This window comes from Cotesia glomerata, linkage group LG7 (genome assembly GCF_020080835.1).
Source record: "Cotesia glomerata isolate CgM1 linkage group LG7, MPM_Cglom_v2.3, whole genome shotgun sequence".
Classification (NCBI taxonomy): Eukaryota; Metazoa; Arthropoda; class Insecta; order Hymenoptera; family Braconidae; genus Cotesia; species Cotesia glomerata.
The window spans coordinates 9,111,942-9,131,794 of NC_058164.1; the positions used below are offsets into that span (position 1 = coordinate 9,111,942).

A 19,853-nucleotide genomic window follows, 5' to 3' on the forward strand; every position below is an offset into this window, starting at 1 on the left:
ACGGGTTCGCAGTCGCGACTTAACTTTATTTTATATTATTTTTTAATGGTGGGGATTACACATAACATATATGTTAACCGTTTGCTGATGTGATGTGGTAACTAAACAAACGCACAGATACTTTTAAATTACAAACAATATGCTTATTACTTATTACTTATTACTATTATTATCATTATTATTTTTTTTAGTTATAATAGATGATTATATAGTAGCTTTTACCGATGCACTGCTATCACATAGATACACATATACTTTTTTACTTTTTATGGTCCTATATATTTTATCATCTACGATAAAATACATACATACTTTTATATACATATATACACTACATTTGCATTTAATATATGATGTTAATTGTGTAAGTTTACAAGGTCGATGAAGACTAAGCAATTATCTTTTAAGATTGTGATTTTTAAACATATTTTTTTGTAACTATTATCATTATATAGATAAAAAAGTATCTTTTATTTTCCAAAATCAAGTTCAGTCTCCTGATGAACACTTATCAAATACATATATATATCAACAATATTCGATAAATATACATAAATAGTATTACAATAACATAAAAATAAATATGATAGACTATTTACAGAGTTAGCTGGCGAACATCAACGTAAGATATTTTAATAAATAAATAAATAAATGATTGATTATTAAAAATATCTGGTTAAAAAAATAAAAATTCATAAGAGTTATGAGAATAATGATATTTCAGGTGTTGGTGGTGGTCGAAGCATCGACCGTGTTGCAGATGAAAGTTTCTGCGAGACTAAGTGCGCGATGTGCGATGATCTTCGCCAGACAAATTCGCGGGTACGGTCGTGATCATCTGGACTGTCAACGCGTACCTAGAAAAAATATTATTTAAATAAATTAATGATTCAACCAATACATTTTTTTTTGTTTCAGAGATTAATATTATTATTTTAGTACCTGCTTGGGTTGAAGAACACGAATGGAATGCAGAGTCGCCGCTCCGCCATTCAGCACACGTAGACTCAATTTTCCTGACATCTCAGCGGTAGTCGCAGTAGCGCTTCTTAATTCTTTTTTAGCGGCTCTCCCGAACTCTTTTTCAACTTTCAATACCAGTGGTCCCAAATTGAATTTAGTCCTAATTGTAGTGTGGTCGCTCATCATATTAACAGACACGTCCCCAGCTCTTTTGAGTGATGACAATCCGTATAGAGTTGCTCGGGCCCGAGATTTCTGCTTTGGTTTACTTTGTTTTAGCTAAAAAAAAAACAAAAAAAAATTCTCATTATAAATGACAAGGATTTATTAGTTTGATTAATGAATTTCTTAATTACTTTGTTTTTACTGGATGTTCCTTTGACGCCAGCCTTGGATTTTGTTTTATTTTTACTCGAGCTAGACTTTTTCTTGCTGTCTTTGACGATTGAACCTCGACTGCTTGTTTGTTGTTCGCTGGGAGTGTTAATCAAAGGTGTGGTCTCGGTTGTCATTACTTCTTCTATTTCTGGCGCAGTCGTTGACCCCTAAAACAATTTAAGAAATTAACAATAAATCAATTTAATTATCTTTATAAATATAATCCTGAAATCAACAGATGTTATACAATTTTTTAGATTTTTATAACAATTAAATTTCAATTTAAAAAATTTAGCGAAAAATTCCACATGTAAAAATTAAAAAAATTACAAGTGCAAATTAAAAAAAAAATTTTTTTTATAATAATTTACATCAAGCAAATAAGAAAATTCTATTCAATAAATAATAACTTAAAAAAATAAAATTAATGAAGAAAGAAATTTTGATGATTTAAAATAAAAAAATGTGATAATTTACTAAAAAACGAATTAACACACTTACAATAATATTTGAATCAACAGAAGTCGCTTCGACGGTCTCTCCTTTACTTTTCCTAGTTTTGCTGTTAGTAGTCTTCTTTTTCTTCTTCTTAGTCTTGTTAGTTTTATTAGAAGGAGTTGGATTGGTGAGCTTGACCGTCACGGGATCATAATTTTCCTTGAGAATTTTGTTAATCCTTCCAAGAATATTGTCAACAAATTTATTGTACTTGGAGACGTAGATCGCCGACACATCACCAGGGGTCCCGGGCTCGAAGGCACCTGCGAAAAGTTTTCAATGATGATAATGATCCAAAAGAATATTAATTCCCAGCCCGGCCTTGTCCTTATTATCGAGAGTCACGCGTTCAAACGGTGACCTCCTTTCGCCCTTAAAAGAAAGCCAGAACCAGTGAGCTCGCAAACAGAGCACCAGCAGCAGGAGTTTAACAGGAGTAACCCGTGCACTAGATGAAGAGTATACCAGGCAGTGTACAGTAGTGTGGGATTGTCAGGTAAGGAAAATTATGGAACCTACTTATGCAGAGCCAACAATGTTAACGGGCCCGGAATAATCTCTTGACCAAACTGGTATCCAGATGTGGGTCATTGGCTGTAACTGGCAACAACCAACAACCAACAGGCTTGTCGGTCGTTTCTGCGTTCAGTTTCTCCTACCCGACACTCAACTAATATAAGAGTTATTCGGAGAATTATTTATATAAATAACAACAACCCAAACAAGCCTCTAAACATCCGACCCTTTTGATATGTACAAGATCGTGCATCATCTTTAGTAGGTCAGGGTCGTACGTTCCATGTTACTCCGGGTCACTGGCCCCGTTTCTTCGCGGACCAATGGATTCACCGATACTACATGACACCACGAGCTGGTGAAAGCTCATTACTAATTCATATTCAACAAATCGGTCTACCACGCCCATCATTTACTTTCTTCTTCTTCTTCTTCTTCTTCTTCTTCTTCTTATTTTTCTTCTTTGACTTGTTCTTTTTCTTCTTATAGTTCTTGATCATCTTCTTCACAATAACTTATAAATACACTATACATATATGTATATATAAAATAAAATAAAATAGCTAATTTATAAACAAGCATTCCCATTTAGTTTAACCCAACTACAAACTAATTGGTAAATTATGATAATGGATTTAATATTTTACAGGAAATATGAAAGATGAGTCGAGATATTTGTCGAGTATGGTTCTGTCCAGGTACACTTTGTTACAGTCTGTCACCCGATTGTCTACAGCTATTTATTAAATTCATTTTGTTTTTAATAAAAAAGCCTAAGGAAGTTAACAAGCTAATTAAACGAAGCTGAAGCTAAAGCTTTGGCAATTATTAAAACGATTAATAAAGATCTACTACAATGACATTAATAAATTAAAAAAAAATAAACAAAGGAAGAAAGTTACATTAGAATGCTCGAGCATTCGGCACGTCACGTAGGGTCTTCTACTGTAACACCGAGTATCTGGACACGAACCGTATCAATAAGAACCAAACACAATTTTTAAAAATTCATAATTTATATTTTTTTACTTATTTTTTTTTTGTTTTTATCATTTAACTCCGAATTAAAGAGAAAAAAAAACAACTATACAATATATCAATTTGATTCCATAATACGGGTATTATAACATTTGTTTACTTTCTTATAATTTTTTTGATGTTATCTTTTACAGTTTAAATAATTATTCTATTATTTTTGAGTGCACTGATGAGTATTATCTCCTCGGAAAAAAAATTTCACACTCGCACTCGCACCCGTGCCTCCACACATTATTTAATACGCGATAAGTTTCATTGTTCGAGGAGAAAATACTAGGGTCGATTTTTAAATAAATAAATAAATGAGTACAAATATGTGATTAAAAAAAAAATATACGTGACGTCGCCAAAGCTGGCATTTTAACGCTACTCCCTCTTCACTACCCGGAAAAAAAAAATCGCGTTTTTTAATTAATTAATAAAAAAAATAATAATAAATAATAAAGTACTACAATTTATATTAATACGAGCTGAATTCCCGAGGACATGAGGATGAAAAGCAAGACAATCGAATTATCACTAACAATATAATAAATAGATAAATAAATAATAATAAATAAATAGTAATATTATTTTAATAGTAATTAAAGAAATAAAAGATAGTCTTGTAAGCAGCGATAAACCTCGGGAATCTCTCGTTTGATATGAGATTGCAGGCGTTTATGAAACATGCGACGTCTTTAAAAAGACGGTGCCGATAAACTCGACACGTAAATTAAAAAAAATTTATAGTATTATCATTTAATTATTAATTAATAAATTAATTAATTAATTAGTTGGATTGAATTGATTTTACGGTTGAAAAAATGGAAAATAAATATTAAATAAAAATAAATAAACAAAAAATTAGGGATAATTAAAAAAAAAATTATTTAGGCGGGGTTTTTTTTTGGAGGCTCGAAATGCGCGCGTGATGATGCTTACGCGACCGTTTGTTGTTAGTGTGTTTCTTTGTCTTGCCCTTGAACTCACGTGCACGTCGACCGAGAGCATCCTCTAAACCCACGTCATCATCGTCATCATCATCATCATCATCATCATCATCCTCTTCATCATCGTCATCGTCTTCGTCTTCAAGAGGGTTGTCAAGTCCATCGTCGTCATCGTCGTCATCGTCATTGTCCGCGGTATCCTGAGCAACAGGCGATGACTGTAAAGTTTGATGAACGTTTGCAGGTTGTGGTTGAATTTCGCCACCTTCAATAGTTGATGCCGCTTGGCCTTCTGGTAGCACATCCTGAGCTTCTTCCGCTGTTTCATCGTACGTTACAGCAGTATCCGATGGCTGTTGAGGTGAATCTGCTGAGTTCTCGGCAAGTACCGCGCTTTCTTCGGCTGCATTTAAGTCTGCTTGAACAGCCGCTGGGATAACTGGTGCCTGAGGCGCTTGAACTGGACTTGCTGGTTTTATTGGCTCCACAACTGGTCTAGTATCATCGTCATCGTCATCATCATCATCTTCGTCTCCTAATAAAATATTATTATTATTATTGATTTTTTTCAATAGTTTAAACTATTAATCATCTGAACTTTTTAGGGTTGTGAAAAAATTTTTATCAATTAATAGAAAAAAAAAATTATTTGTAATATGAGTAATTAAAAAACAAAAATAGAAAAAAAAAACAAATTTTTTTTTTTTATTACTTTGAAACAAAAAATCTCTTGATAAATGAAGAAAAAAAATTATTTTACGCTATTTTAGTAAAGATACGCCCGTAGAGAAATTTGAACTTTTTATATATTTATCAAATAATTATATTGATTATTAATATACTAAATATTGACTTAAGATAAAAATTGACTACCAGTAAGACAAGTAGGCCAAAGTAAACCAAGTAGAACACGCGCTTGAATTATGTTAATTCGTGCGAGCCGAAGCTTCGAGTACCGTTAGTCCAAAGAAATAACTTATACAAATATAACGGAGATTAATTTCTTACCTCCAAGAATGTCATCAATGAAACGTTCCAGGTAGTCATCGTCGTCATCGTCATCGTCATCATCATCATCTTTTTCGCCTTTAGTGCCCCCACTCGGGGTATTATCATCTTCATCGTCGTCGTCGTCGTCATCATCATCGTCATCTACTAGTGTTGTTGGGTCGGGCAGATCGACATCATCGTCATCATCATCATCATCATCATCATCGTCGTCATCGGCTGCAGTTCCGCCAGACTGACGAGCTGACACAACAGCCGGCGTGTCTTTGGTATCTTTGCTCTTGGTCGGGGCAACTCTGTTGTCACCGACACCAGGAAGCGGTGAAGAATTGATAAACGCTATGCAGCTTACAAATAGCACCAGTATCACCGCCACGTTCTTCATGGCTCTGAAAATATACTTTTTTTTTTTATTTCTACACTTAATTAGATACTTATTAATGCTAATTGTCAGTTACATATATATCATTTTATTTATTTTTTTTAATATTAGTAATTTTACTAATAAGAATGCTTGATATGGTGATTAAGAATAAGGAAGTGGGCAGGACCAAACGGTACGCAGGTAAAATTCCCACTGTTTTAACCGGGAATTAAGTAGTTGAATTATTTTTCACGACAGTGTTAACACTCAATGATTAAAAAATTATTTTCAACACTTGTAAAAACACAAACTTGTTAAATTTTTAAAAAATATTTTAGATGAATTCCAAACTCACCTCGTCTCTTGTAAAATAACAGTCCAAAAAATTAAAACTAAATTTCACAGACGAGACCCTCTCCGTATCAGTCTACAAGAAAACGAACCAAGAAATTTCAAGATCGAGAGAATCACCTTCGTTCTACGGAGGTGAGAGTGTGAAACAGGCGAGCAACTGTCCGGAGTGGCTCTTATATCTCCACTCCATGCTCCTCTTCCTTCCTTCCACTGGGTTACAACCAACCTGGAAGGAATTATTTGTTGCTAAGACTACCTTTGCAATTATTCTCTCGTTCTCTTTTATTTTTAAATTTCTATTGTCGATATTCTTATTATCAACGACATTGTTTACATCTTTAACATTACATCTTCTTCGCATATTTTACTGTTATTCTATTTTCCGATTGTCTGGTTAATCACTTCGTTTATGTTACGTTGATGGACATTTATCAATTCACCTGTAAATAAATAGATAAATGAAAGAATGAATGAATATATAAATTACTGGACAATTTTTTAAAGCAGTAAATTTATTGATGGCTAAAAAAAAAGAAAAGTAAAATTTACCTGGCGCGTCTAACTGTAAATTCGCGTGTCCACTTAACAGTGAGACTCAAACAAGTGATGATTCTCTTTCGTGATCATAAAAAAACGTCACAAAGCCTGTGAAATATTGCAAATACTTGTTAGATACTCGTTTTATTAGTATAATATTATAACTATTATAATAGTAATAGCTTATTAAAAATTTCGGTAGACACTGACGATCCTTAATACTTAACCTACATTTAGTTTGACAAAAAAATTTCACGCTTACCTTCATCTCGATTTCTTTCGAGTATCGGGATTGTTTATTACCTTACTCATTTAATGACTTATAATATAATTCTTCAAGATGATCATGATTCTGATTTCTGTCCTATACATATAATTAAGTTAAACATACAGGTTTCCTTTTTGATAATAATTATAAATATTTGTACTTTTTTTGTTACCTGCTCGATTTCCGATTTTTTTTAGGATCGTTTTAGCAAATCTCCTGAAGCTGTAATGTAACATTGGAAGCTTCCCCAGCATTCAGCTTCACATACAACCATTTGGTATATAGGATTTGGTGTCAGTATGCATGGAGGAAGTAGTCCGACGCTTGGTATGCCGTTGGGATTACTAATCATACATGTACGGATGTATACCAAAAGAATTGTAACCACCAACTCATGACCCTGGTCTTTTTACTTCTCAGTGTCTTTCAAGATTTTATTAATATTAAGTTAACTGCATCTTTCTGCTACATTTATTTTAATAACATATATTTTATAGGCTCCACGTTTAGTTCTATTTCAATTCACATGTTAAACACCCGTTTTTTTCTTCTTTATCTTGGAACACTTGTTTTCAATTGATGTATTATTTTTATAACCTTCATTTACTTCAATATACTTCTTCATTATATTCGGTATTTATTTTATTGAAAATATTCATTAATATATATAATTAAATGAAAAGTTTACTTTTAGTTCTAATTAAATAGATATATTATTAAGGGTCTATTTAAAATAATCTTCTGACTTAAACAATACATTGTAATGTTTAGAAATTTCAATTTAAATTAATTTAAAAGAAAGTAAATAAGAGAATTAAAGTAGCTTTGTTCTTATGTATGTTTATATGAAACAATTTTTTTCTATTGATTATTTAATTTTTTATAAATAAGTAGAATTTTATATTATACTTTCTATATTTTCTATAGTGTCTGTCACAATTAATATATCCTAGTATAAAAATTATTTGAGAAGAAATATGCGTCTATTTAAAATAATTTTATTTTTGATAACTTAATGATTTAATAATTTATTAAATCAATAAATTTATTAATTATTATATTTTCTTAATAATTTTAATTAATTACTAAGAAATATAATAAATAATTATTGTTGAAATAAATTTAATTATAAGAACAAACTTTGTAATAATTAAAAACAAAAAAAAATTTTTTTAATTTTTGGCGGTAAAATTTTTTTACCTAGAGACAATTTACATCGCCATCTATCCACCGAGAAAATAAAAGAAATAAAATTACTGATGGATGATAAAGAAGATGATCATATGGCGAGAGATTTATTTTTAAATGTATGAGAATAATACACATACGAAATATGTGAGTCGAGTGTATACATGTGGGAACAAAGGCTGTGAATTTCTTATGGAGGTGATCATTTTTTTTTACTTGTCTTGATTCTTGACATGTAGTCTCTGTTGTTAGCTAACCGGCGAGTAAGTTATATTGTTACATCAAACTAAGAATATTCATCTAATTACCCGTCAAGAAATGTTATAATGTCAAAGATGAATATCAAAGATAAAGATCAGAGAAGTCTTAATGACAAATTCAAGCAATGGTTTCGTATCAGTAAAAGTAAGTAATAAATATTTATTTATAATATTACCTTCAACTACTGTCAATTAAATTTCATTAAAATACCTGTCTAATTTAATCAACACTAATATTTTATTAAATTACCCAATAGATAATTACAAAAGTAACGAAGAGCATACATTGACCCAGGAGATAGAACGTGAAATAAGCTCTGAAAATCCAGTCTATCAGCGAACTCGTATTTTGAAAGACCTAACCGACAGTGTATTAAATAATCACTGGGAAGACAAAGCAACTGAAAAATTCTGGAGCTTAGTTAAAGATTTACTGATCAAAGATGTGTCAAAAGAGCACCGCCACATTGTTCTTAATTTTCTCAGCAGTCTAGTCCAAGGGCAATACAGTAGAATGTCATCACTAATGCGTGTTCAATTTTTTAAGGTTGTGCAAGAGCACGATATCCCTGAGGACATCGGTCCGAGATTGGAGTTGCTCCAACGACTGACTGACAATGGCAAAAACATCGAGCCTTTGGAGGAAAAAATGGGAGATTTCCTTCTCAAGTGGATGCCAACAGTCACGTCAGGTGACGAAAAACGCGGTGCTGAATTTTTGTCGCTTCTTGTCAACGTTATAAAGTTCAACTCTGCGTACATCGACGAGGATATTGTCTCAGGTCTCATACAAACTATCTGTCATTTGTGTTATTATTCTAACAACAAAGAGGTTGTCTCAGGATGTCTCGACACTCTTGACACAATCGTCGGCTACAATATTAACCTTCAATCTAAATCATTAGAGACTTTTATAACAGCGCTGTGTCGTAGCGTCAATGTTGACATTTACTGCGAAATAAGCTGGAAGATAATGAAGAAGCTACTCGGCACTGACATGGGGCACACTGCGCTCTACACGATGTGTCGGCTGTTGCAAGATCCGACTGTCCAACAGGACGTGCGTCTGCTTCGTGGAGCCGTGTTTTACGTAAACATGGGACTCTGGGGCACTCACAGGATCCAGAAGCTCAAGTGTACGCCGATATCAGTGCTTCCTTCGTTCATCCAAGCGCTCAAATGCAACCATCCAATTGTCATGTACGAAGTGACCCTGGCTGTGCAAAGACTGGTCATTAAATACGGGTCTACGTTACTCGAGCCCACTTGGAGCGTAGTTCTGGATATCATTCAGCACGTAATCTTGCACATCGAAACAAGCAACCAGCCGGCGACTCAGCAAGTATCCGAGAGTCTTCACGACACACTAAACGGCATAGAAAATCTTGTAGACGCTGTTCAGTACAACGGAGACGTTCAAAGGTTTTACGAGTTGATTGAAAGATGCTCCGATGCCAGACCTGAAGCTTCTGTCTTCAAACTGATCGACTACCGCGCGTCTATTATAGGCCTCACACACTACCACTGGCAGTCAAAATTGGCAAATTTGGTAGAACGTTACTTCAAAGTCGAAACACGCACAAACATTAGAGTTAAAGTCTTGGATATTGTTACGAGAATAATCCACACGAATCGTTACCATGAAGATGAACTGATTGAAAAGATAATAGTACCTTATTTGCAACACGTAGACGCAGATCCTGATATTGTCATTCGGAACGTTTCCGCAAAATTACTGGTTGATTTATGTTTAAAGTGCGAGATTAAAAGATGTCTTGAACTGTTGGACATATTGGAGAAAATAATAAACAAACCTTTCACCGTTGATACTCCGGTGGTCAGTGAGAATGATATCAAGGATGTTAAAACAGCTGTGATTGGAGTTATTGAAATTTTTACAACAAAGATCTATCGTTTGCCTTCTAGTTATGCTATTAGAGCTTACAAAATACTTGTCAATCATCTCGAGCAGCATTACAAAGACACTCAGGTTTTTCACGAAGTTTCAACGATACGTTATTTAATTTTCGAATGCTTTTTAAAGTTACGCGCGAATTCACTGTACCAAGTTGGATACCCAGACCCTGAGACGGGCACAGTAACAAGATTCAGTCCTTACTTGAGTCTGGAGCATGCATCTGCTGATCGGTTAGGCCCCAGTGGCGGTGGAAACAGTCCACCAATGAGTCCAGCTCCTCTGCAACACACACCCTGTCAAATAAGTCACATTTCTTTGGCCATGGCCTGCAAAGCAGCGATAATGTGTCTAAAACAGGAAAGAGACTGGAGGGTGCTTCAGCTTGTCTTGAAAGAAACTCCGAATTTGCTGCAAAATCGAGCATTGATTTTAGCAAGACAGAGCAATGACATTGATTACGTAGCCGCTGCACTCTGCTCTATGATCACTGATAGAAATCTTAAATTACCTGAGTTGCTAAGTAACGCCCCAGCTAAATTTACCATCACTGATTTTCGCATATTTGTCTTTCCTGTGTTGACGTCTCTGGCTTCTTACCACACGCACTTGGAGCCGAATTTGCAGCAGCGATTAATAAAGTGTTTGGAGATCGGACTTACCACCAAATGCGCAAGCAAATGTGTTACGAGTCTGACAACCTGCACGTTGGAGATGCGGGACGCGATGACCAAATTGCTGCCGGCAGTCGTGTCAGATTTGTCTAAAATTTCTGCGGTCCAGTATATCGCCATACCTATATTAGAATTTTTGTCAATGGTCGCGAGATTTCCCCCGGTTTTCTCGAGCTTCACTGAAAATCAGTACCGACTTATCTTCGCTATTTTGCTGCCTTATACAAATCCTTTCAAGTACAATCATTACACAGTGTCATTAGCTTATCATGTCATTGCAATCTGGTTTTTAAAATGCCGTGTGTCATTGAGACGTGAGTTTGTCAAATGCATAACCTCAGGATTGAATGACAACGTGGTGATGCCTTTAGAGGAAGGACAAGTCAAGACTTCTAATTTCAGCACTCTGCAAGAAGACTCGTCGCACAGAAAACGAAGCTCGAGCTTGACGGAACAGGGCAGCAGAGGAAGACGCGAAAGACCAGTAATAGGTAATCAGATAATTGGAGATTTGAAACCACAGATGGACGAGAAACTGATGACATTTCACATGGAGTTGGCTGAGACTTGTATTGATTTATTAGCGAGGTACACTTTCTCGACGTACACAGCCAGTCCTAAAAGATTTGACGGTGCAGAATTCTTGTTGAAAGATGGCCAGTCGATGACCTGGTTCCTGGGTAACAGACTGATTACAGTAACTACTAGCGGATGCAGCAATAAATCAATGAAAGGAGGACTGTGTGATAGCTGTTGGGTTGCTTGTAAGGCAACACTGAGTCCGGAATACAGGGTAGGGCTTGGTATTCCACGACGAGCGTCCAGTATTGAAGCAAAAGATGAAAATAGGTAAGGGTTGTTAAAAATTTATTTTTTAACCAGCTTATTTTTTAAATAATTTTTAACAGGTTATCAAGACAGTCGTCTGGTCATGCGGGTTCGAGTTCAAACACAGCGGCGAATTCGCCGACAGAAGAGTCTAAAAAGGGGTTGGATGACGACTTTGTTAAGGTTGACAAGCGTGAGCTAATAAGCGAAATTAAGGACAAAGAAGCTGAGACAAGTAAATTGGAGCAAATTCTTGGGAGTGATAATAAACAAGACGAGTACACGCCGTGTGCGTGTTGGTGTCAAGGCTGGGCGGAGATTTTAGTCCGTCGGCCTACTGGTGATATGTCTTGGATAATGAGAGTACAAAACTCAGTACAATGCGACACTGTGATTGATTTTCCTTTGCAAGATTTAACGGCGCTGTTGATGCCTACCTCAGAAGCTACTACAAAAACCTCGAGTAGTCAGGACACCACCACGACAGAATCTTTTGAGGATGAGACTGAAGAAAAGTCTGAGAGCAAGTCTAGTGGACAGAGCGCTGAGCATCAGGTTAATTTAAATAAATCTACTGGACCTATTGCGATACCTGGGTCACCGGGACGGCACAGCACTTCAAGACAGAGCTCCCGTGACAGTATTGAGAGTCTAGAGGACGGTGATGACGATTCTAAGAGGTCACGAAATCCTGTTCGTCGATCTAACTCGAGTCCTGAGATGAGTGCAAGTTGGAAAAATCCATTTTTAAATAAAGACAAGCTAGTAATACCTCCTGTGGACGCGCCGTCAGATTTTGACGTCAAGCATGCTAAGACTGCTTATTCTAAGGACATGAGAGTAAGTTGTGAAGCGATACCTGAAGAAATTTCTGGAATGGGAACGACTCCGCCAGCGGCTGAAGCTGGAAATCAACATGCTCGTGGTCCTGGTCACAGTCATGGGGTTTTTCAAACTCAGTATTCATATCCTGGAACGACAACGGCTGCTGGAAACACTGGAACCACCAGCAGTAGTAGCAGCAGTAGCAGTAACGTTGTTCCTCCCTCACCTACTGCTACCACTCCTGGATTTTTACCAGCGCAAAGCCGAGTCGCTCATCATGTGTCATCGTCCAAGCCTCCGCAATCACCCACGCAGCAATACTCGAGAACGTCTACTTCGGAGTCTAATGCCAGACAAGTAGCGTCGAGTGTCGACAATAAACCACCTCTCGGGCGGAATTATCAGATTGAACGACGTGAAGAAAGACCTGATCCATCGGGTTTGCCGCCTATAGCTTTCCGTGATCGCGGACACACAATTTCGGTGATGTCTCCCGTTCGAGACAGCATCCGTCGGGGTAATTCGCCGCGAATAAAAGAAGCTCCTCGCACTGGAATTAATCCAAGCTCTGTATTCCTTCAGCTTTATCACAATGCGCACTTTGGCAGCGGGAACGAAAAACCTCTGCTCGTACCTCCGACGACGGCTTTGCAGAGAGCTATGACGAATCTCGATCGAATGCATCCCTACGAAACTCACAGGATTGGAGTGCTTTATGTTGGACCAAACCAGGCGTCGAACGAAGCGGAAATTCTGGCCAACCAGCATGGATCGGTTAGGTACACGGAGTTTCTTCAACGACTTGGTACTCTGATGTGTCTGAAAAATGTTGATGAGGGAGTTTACCTTGGTGGTCTAGATAGCAATGGAGAGCATGGTAATTTTGCTTATATTTGGCAGGATGATATTACTCATGTAGCTTTTCATGTGGCGACGCTGATGCCTACGAAGCAAAGCGATCCTAAGTGCACTTGGAAGAAACAACACATTGGAAATGATTATGTTACTATTGTTTATAATGAAAGTGGCGAGTCTTATGACATTCAAACTGTTAAGGTATTTTTTTTTATAAATTGAGGAAAAAAAAAAAAAAATTATGTTATTTTAAATATCTAATTATTTAAAAATTTTTCGACTGAAATTAGCAGACACTTGACAATTTTTTTATTTGTCTTGAAAAATAAACTAGATCTAAAAAATTGCATTTATAATTTTTTATAGCTTCTAAAGATGGAATTTTTTAAATAAGTTTTTTTTTTTCTATAATTTATTTATTATATGTATTATAAAAATTTTAAAAATTATTAGATGTCTCTTAATTTCAGTATCATTGAAAATGTGTAATTAATTAATTATTTTGACTTATTTTTTAGGGTCAGTTTAACTATGCTTGTGTCATAATTCAACCTTTAGATCTTGGAGCAAATTTAGTAACAATACAAGCGAGAGAAGAATTAGCGGAACATATTGGTCACAGTGAACCGAAAATAATATCTGATCAAAATCTTGGTGTTTTATCAAGGCAGTTGGCTCTTCACGCTAATGTAGTTATTGATAAATTTTTTTATTTTTATTTATAAAGTTTTTCATAACATTTAAAGAAAATTATCATTTTTAGCTTGCATCATTGGTGTCATCATCATTGAAACAAAAAAGCGACAATCCATATTCTTCCAACTGGCTTGAGCGACTAAGACACATTAAACGACTGAGACGTCGTCTTCTGGAATCAAACAGTAGTTCTGACGACAAATCTGAGGATACAAGATCCAATGAACGCGTTCATATGGAAGATTTTACCGAGTACACGATACCGAAGACGTAGAATAATCAATTAATTATAAAAAAATAAAATAATATAATGGTAATGATAATGATAATATGAAAAGAATATTGATTAATATTTTATCCGCAAATCGTCGTTATTATTATTGTATGTTAATAAATTCATCAGCACTGTAGAATAAATTTTTTATTTATCGCGCTCAACAATCGCCATATTTAGACTCATGACTTCTAACTATAGAGCATAAAAATGTATAGTCTCGAAATAGTCAACAGAACTTATGCGCATGTTGTGATTCAACGTAAACATACGCATAAATAATCACATTAAGGAGATTAAATTTTATATCATTATTTTAAGTGAGCCAATGATAAAAGAACAGATCATTCTGTATCAGTTTGACTATTTTTTATATTTTTTAAAAAATCGATAAAATTATACTTGGTGATTTAACCTGTCTAGTGAATGAGTTTTATAAAATTTTTACAATGATTAGAACATTGTTATTAAATTTTTTATTATTTACAACAATTTATGCTGGTCCTGAAGAGGATGAAGGTGTAAAATATGCAAATAAGTGTGAAGGTAATTTTTATTTACTATTTTTATTTTTTATCATCAATAATTAATTATTATTGTTTTAGTGTGCAAAGTATTTTCTATGGAGTTGGAAGCTAGGCTAGATGAAACAGGAAAGACTCACGATGTCCTGGAAGTCGGTTATTCTTTAGACGATGTTGCTCCAAAAAAGAAAAAGCAGTATAAACAATCGTAATATTTTTAACAAGCTCAATATTTTTATGAAAATGAAATCAGCAGAAATCTGACAATTTTTTTTAATTTTTCTAATTCAAAAAATTATTTAAAAAAAATTAAATTTCACGTGCACAAAATTTAAAACTCTATAAGGTAAAAGCCCCAATAGATGATCACGTACCAGTATATGATCACTCCATGTATTTGTATATCTATATTCACAAATATAGGTATACAAATACATGGAGTGATCATATACTGGTACATGATCATCTATTGGGGCTTTTACCTTAAGTGTAATTTATGAAAAATATTTTTTTAATTATAATTTAATTAATGAAATAAATCAAAAAATTTTTTAATTTCTGCTAAATTTAGTATCATTTATTTAAAATGATTTTAATCTTAATAGTGTAATTGAAAAAAAAAATTTGTCATATTTTAATAGAGAGCTGAGACTGGTTGAATCACTGGAAGATATTTGCGAACGTATCCTGGAGTATAACATCCATAAGGAGCGTGATGACAGTACAAGATTTTCCAAAGGGATGAGTCAAACTTTCAAAACACTCCATGGCCTTGTGTAAATAACTTTATTTAAAAAAAAAAGCATTTATCAACGTTAAAGAATAAGTCTAATGCATATAATTACATCTGATTTGTTTTCCTATAATTACAGAGATAAAGGAGTTAAAGTCGAGTTGGGAATACCGTATGAATTATGGGACAAACCATCTGTTGAAATAACAACCTTGAAAACACAATGTGAGGATATGCTCGAAAATCATGAGTCAGATATCGAGGAATGGTATTTCAATTACCAAGGAAAAGTGCCGCTTGAAAGGTAAAAGAATATTTATCTTATGTACGATGATTAGATCTAGAACATGAGTCCCCCAGGACTCGGAACTTGGTCTAAAAATTTGTCTAGTCATTAAAACATTTACAACAGTTATCTAACTTGTCCAAAATATTTGTCCTCAGGTATCTTTGTTCTGAGCGGGTGCTCGTAGACGATGATGACTCATGTCTCAAAGAAAAAGGCGACACGGGTAAAGATCGTAAAGATAAATCAAAAAGAAAATCCAAAAAATCTAATAATGATAATAAAAGGAAAAACTCTAAACAAGAGTTGTAGACTTATTAATTTAATTGACTGATTAAAATAATTACTTAATTGTTTATATTTTTGCCATGATAATTTTACTTTTTACTTTTTATTACATATGTACATATGTACATAACTGAAGTTGTTTTTTTCAGAAATAAAAAACAAATGATGATTTATCTCTAAAGATAATATGTCAATTTTTCTATTAATTTTTTTTTTAATTATATTTAATATTAATACTTTTGTTAATAACCAAGAAACAGATAATTTTTTTCCATACTTGGTGCAATTTTATACAATAGTACCTTGTGGTGGTATTTTAATTACTCCAGATTGGGTTCTGACTGCTGCACAGTGTCTTCACAATAAGCGTAATGTAAATCCATTATTAAATGATTATTAATTAATTAATTAATTAATTTTTGAATTTATTTCAGTCGATACTGGTCAATGTGGCGGGATCCAATGAAACAGCGGGCGAACCAATCGGAGTAAAAGCAACATTCATTCATCCGCAATTTAATATGTACTCAAAAGTACACGACCACAGGTTCAACGTTGCTCTAATGAAACTTTACCGGCCATTCAATCTACAGCCGCTTGGTTTCTTAAATAAAACTGCCGGGATGCTCGTGAATATCGGGACTTCTAAATCGATAAATACATACAATTGTTGTTTTATTTACGGCTGGGATAGTATTATATCTTCGACGATTCGGGTGTTTACCAAAGCTATACAAACTATTTCAGTACAACCGCGAGATAAAGAGGCCTGTGTAAACAAGATCAATAACGTAAATATTGTATGTGCCAGCGGTGAAAGCCGGAAACAGTGTGCAGGTAATCCAGGTTCACCGATCGTGTGCAATGAGCCGAACGGTGATAATCGTGTATTGGGGATAGCGTCTTGGACTAATTTTTCTCTCCAATGCGATGATTCTTCAACCTATTTGAATCTTACTTCGTTTAGGTAACTTTTAATTCCAGGGTAATTACAGGGTGGTGATATAATTGAAAATTTTTGGAGTTGAAAAATTTTATTGGAAATTTTAGTTTTGGTTGGGGAAAATTTTGAAAATATTTATTATCATAATATGTTCTCGTATGATAATGAAATTAGTATGATACACTGAGAGAAAAAATTTCTTTTGAAAAAAATGAGCATTGTTGTGACAAGAATTTAATTTGTTGAAAATTTTAAACAATTTTATTTCTTAGCTGAAAAAATAAAAATTTTTTTCCACAGTAATTTTCTGGTAGAAAGTTTTCTAGAGTTGGGAAAGAACAATTTTGGGTGAAAATTCGCAAGTTGTCTATCTAAAATTGTTTTTTTCCAAATCAAAAAAACTTTTCTTAAGTTTGCGGTTATAATTTTTTTAATTTTCTACATATGGAATTTTTTCAATTGTTTGATGTCTGCTAAATTCAGTATCATAAATCGACATCTGACTTTTATTTGATTTTTATCTATACTAATATTATAAAGAGGAAAGATTTGATTGTTTGTTTGCATCGAATAAGCTCCGAAACTACTGAACCGATTTGAAAAATTTTTTCACTGTTGAGAAGCTACACTATCCCCGACATAGGCTATATTACATCATAATTAATGTTGAAATTTTTGTTAAATACGCGTGCGAAGCCGAGGTGGACTGCTAGTTAAAAATAAATTAAAAAAAAAAAAATACATGTTTTAAAAAATTTGCACTTATAGTTTTTTTTTAGTTTCTAGATGTAAAATTTTTCATTTATATTTTTTCATAATAAATTAGTTATCATAAAAATCAAAAAAATTGAAAGGTGTCTTTTAATATAATTAGTATCATGTTTTCCTCAAAGTATTTTATAGTAAAATTGATTTAAAAAATTACAATCACCACCTTGAATGAAATTGCATTTATTAAAATTAACCATCTAATTATTTATAAATATAGATCATGGATTAATAATTTAGTTTCAATGGACTTTGAAAAAAATAGCAGTCCTAGTAATTATAGTAGCACTACAAGTTTAAAAGTTCAAGTTAAATATTTTTACAACACTCAAAAAACCCCTTATAACCGTAAAATTCATAATTTTACAACATCTACAACAAAAAATACAACTAAGCGCAATAAATATCAAGATATCGAACGTAGTGACAAAGATGAAGGAACCACAGAAGACGAATTATCAAAAATTTTTCCTTTCTATCAAGTTTCAAGCTCCAATTCAATTTACCCGATTTATTTTCTCTTAATTCTAGGACACATTTGCAGTTTTAATTTATAGATAAAATTTAATAACAAATAAATTTATTACAATATCTATAAATTTTAATACAATTTATTTTGTAAAATAATTGCTAAGATTACTTTTCACGTAGAGACTTTTTGACACGTGGTTTTTTACCTTTGAGAACTCTCTGTCTTTCGATTTCTTCTTTCCAATCTAAATGTTCATCCCGGAAAAGACCGTATAGACGAAGGTTCCTCATAAGCCATCCGATCTGCGGATGTCGTGGATAGTATTGGACGATTTCCTCACGTTTGTGTATGGGCTTCTCACTGAATATTTTGACGACTTTCATGGACTTCCGATTCGTGGGACGAAACACTTCACCGAATATTTTGTTTGAAAGAAGATTCATACGCTTCGCATATGTTGTTGACAATTTTGTCAGGTCTACGTACTTTGACATATTATCTAAATAAATAAATAAATTAATATACAATAAATATATGTCACAGAAGTTAGCAGATACTTGACAATTTTTTTATTATATTTAAAAAATAGATTATTTGAAAAATATAATATGACACTGAAATTAGCAAACAACTGACAATTCATTGAATTGTTATAAAAAATTATTATAAAAAAAAAGAAATATTTTTAAAAATTCGCACTATAATTTTCTAAAATTTCTACAGGTGAAATTTTTTAGCTACATTTTTAGTAGATTTTATAAAAATCTAACTATTGCAGCCGTCCTCATGGCGCAACTTTGAAAAAATTTAGTCGTTTTCTGACTCAGTTTGTCGAGCTGAGTCAGAAAATGTATGTAGTTCAAAAGTTTATACATATATATATATTTATACGATATAACGCGGCTTGTCAGCACAATAGCGTTTTCAATTTATAACCGATTCTTCTCAAACTCAACATGCTTTATCTATCGATCAAGACCAAGATTAAGTTCGAAGATGAGCTTAATCGGGCGAGTAATTTGGAAATGACAGGATTTTGAAATTTTGAAAATCGTAAAAATTGATGTTTTTACTACTTCAACTTGATATAATTACTGATCGAGACAAGATATAAAAATTCGGTAAAATGCATCGTAAAGCTCTTTTAATAAGCTTCAATTTCCACTAATCAGAAGTGGTAATAGCCTCAATATTACTCCTTTTAGAATTCGTTTAATGAAACAGTTTTACTGTTGCAGCCGTTTTAGAATTATTGTCTGCATCATAGCTTAATCATAGCTTAATCATGATGTAAATTCAATAATTACGATAATGATTAGTCTTTCGTGTAATGTTTTCAGGTAATTCGTCCGTAAATATGTCACAAATTAGTTCTATATATTGTTTTCTTCAATTAAAATTTTATCCGGTTTCAAACATCTGATTGATTTGCAAATTGTTGTTCCTAAGCAGTTATTTAAAATTTGGT

The 19,853-nt window shown here is 33.5% G+C and overlaps 5 protein-coding genes across 5 annotated transcripts; 3 read left to right on the forward strand and 2 right to left on the reverse strand.

Moving 5' to 3' along the window:
• Nucleotides 1-587: 587 nt before the first annotated feature.
• LOC123268962 (acidic repeat-containing protein-like) lies at nt 588-6,952 on the reverse strand. The gene is made up of 9 exons (XM_044734429.1): nt 6,851-6,952; nt 6,601-6,696; nt 6,053-6,491; nt 5,334-5,722; nt 4,366-4,860; nt 1,843-2,102; nt 1,320-1,508; nt 943-1,242; nt 588-857 (listed from the first exon to the last, which is right to left on the reverse strand). The coding sequence occupies exons 4-9, from the start codon at nt 5,716-5,718 to the stop codon at nt 702-704; spliced, it is 1,785 nt and encodes a 594-aa protein (XP_044590364.1). The 5' UTR covers nt 5,719-5,722; nt 6,053-6,491; nt 6,601-6,696; nt 6,851-6,952; the 3' UTR covers nt 588-701.
• A 1,226-nt stretch (nt 6,953-8,178) lies between these two features.
• On the forward strand, nt 8,179-14,517 carry LOC123268246 (tuberin). Its single transcript, XM_044733173.1, has 5 exons — nt 8,179-8,449; nt 8,562-11,742; nt 11,802-13,602; nt 13,920-14,090; nt 14,165-14,517. The coding sequence occupies exons 1-5, from the start codon at nt 8,371-8,373 to the stop codon at nt 14,369-14,371; spliced, it is 5,439 nt and encodes a 1,812-aa protein (XP_044589108.1). The 5' UTR covers nt 8,179-8,370; the 3' UTR covers nt 14,372-14,517.
• Nucleotides 14,518-14,630: 113 nt separating this feature from the next.
• On the forward strand, nt 14,631-16,388 carry LOC123268248 (protein canopy 4). Its single transcript, XM_044733176.1, has 5 exons — nt 14,631-14,917; nt 14,977-15,103; nt 15,537-15,671; nt 15,768-15,932; nt 16,073-16,388. Exons 1-5 carry the CDS (start codon nt 14,821-14,823, stop codon nt 16,224-16,226), a joined length of 678 nt encoding a protein of 225 aa, XP_044589111.1. The 5' UTR covers nt 14,631-14,820; the 3' UTR covers nt 16,227-16,388.
• A 1-nt stretch (nt 16,389) lies between these two features.
• Nucleotides 16,390-18,470, forward strand: LOC123268247 (serine protease 58-like). Its single transcript, XM_044733175.1, has 3 exons — nt 16,390-16,575; nt 16,637-17,169; nt 18,134-18,470. The coding sequence occupies exons 1-3, from the start codon at nt 16,390-16,392 to the stop codon at nt 18,468-18,470; spliced, it is 1,056 nt and encodes a 351-aa protein (XP_044589110.1).
• A 6-nt stretch (nt 18,471-18,476) lies between these two features.
• Nucleotides 18,477-18,884, reverse strand: LOC123268249 (28S ribosomal protein S33, mitochondrial). Its single transcript, XM_044733177.1, has one exon. It carries the CDS (start codon nt 18,877-18,879, stop codon nt 18,550-18,552), a length of 330 nt encoding a protein of 109 aa, XP_044589112.1. The 5' UTR covers nt 18,880-18,884; the 3' UTR covers nt 18,477-18,549.
• Between the last annotated feature and the right edge of the window lie 969 nt (nt 18,885-19,853).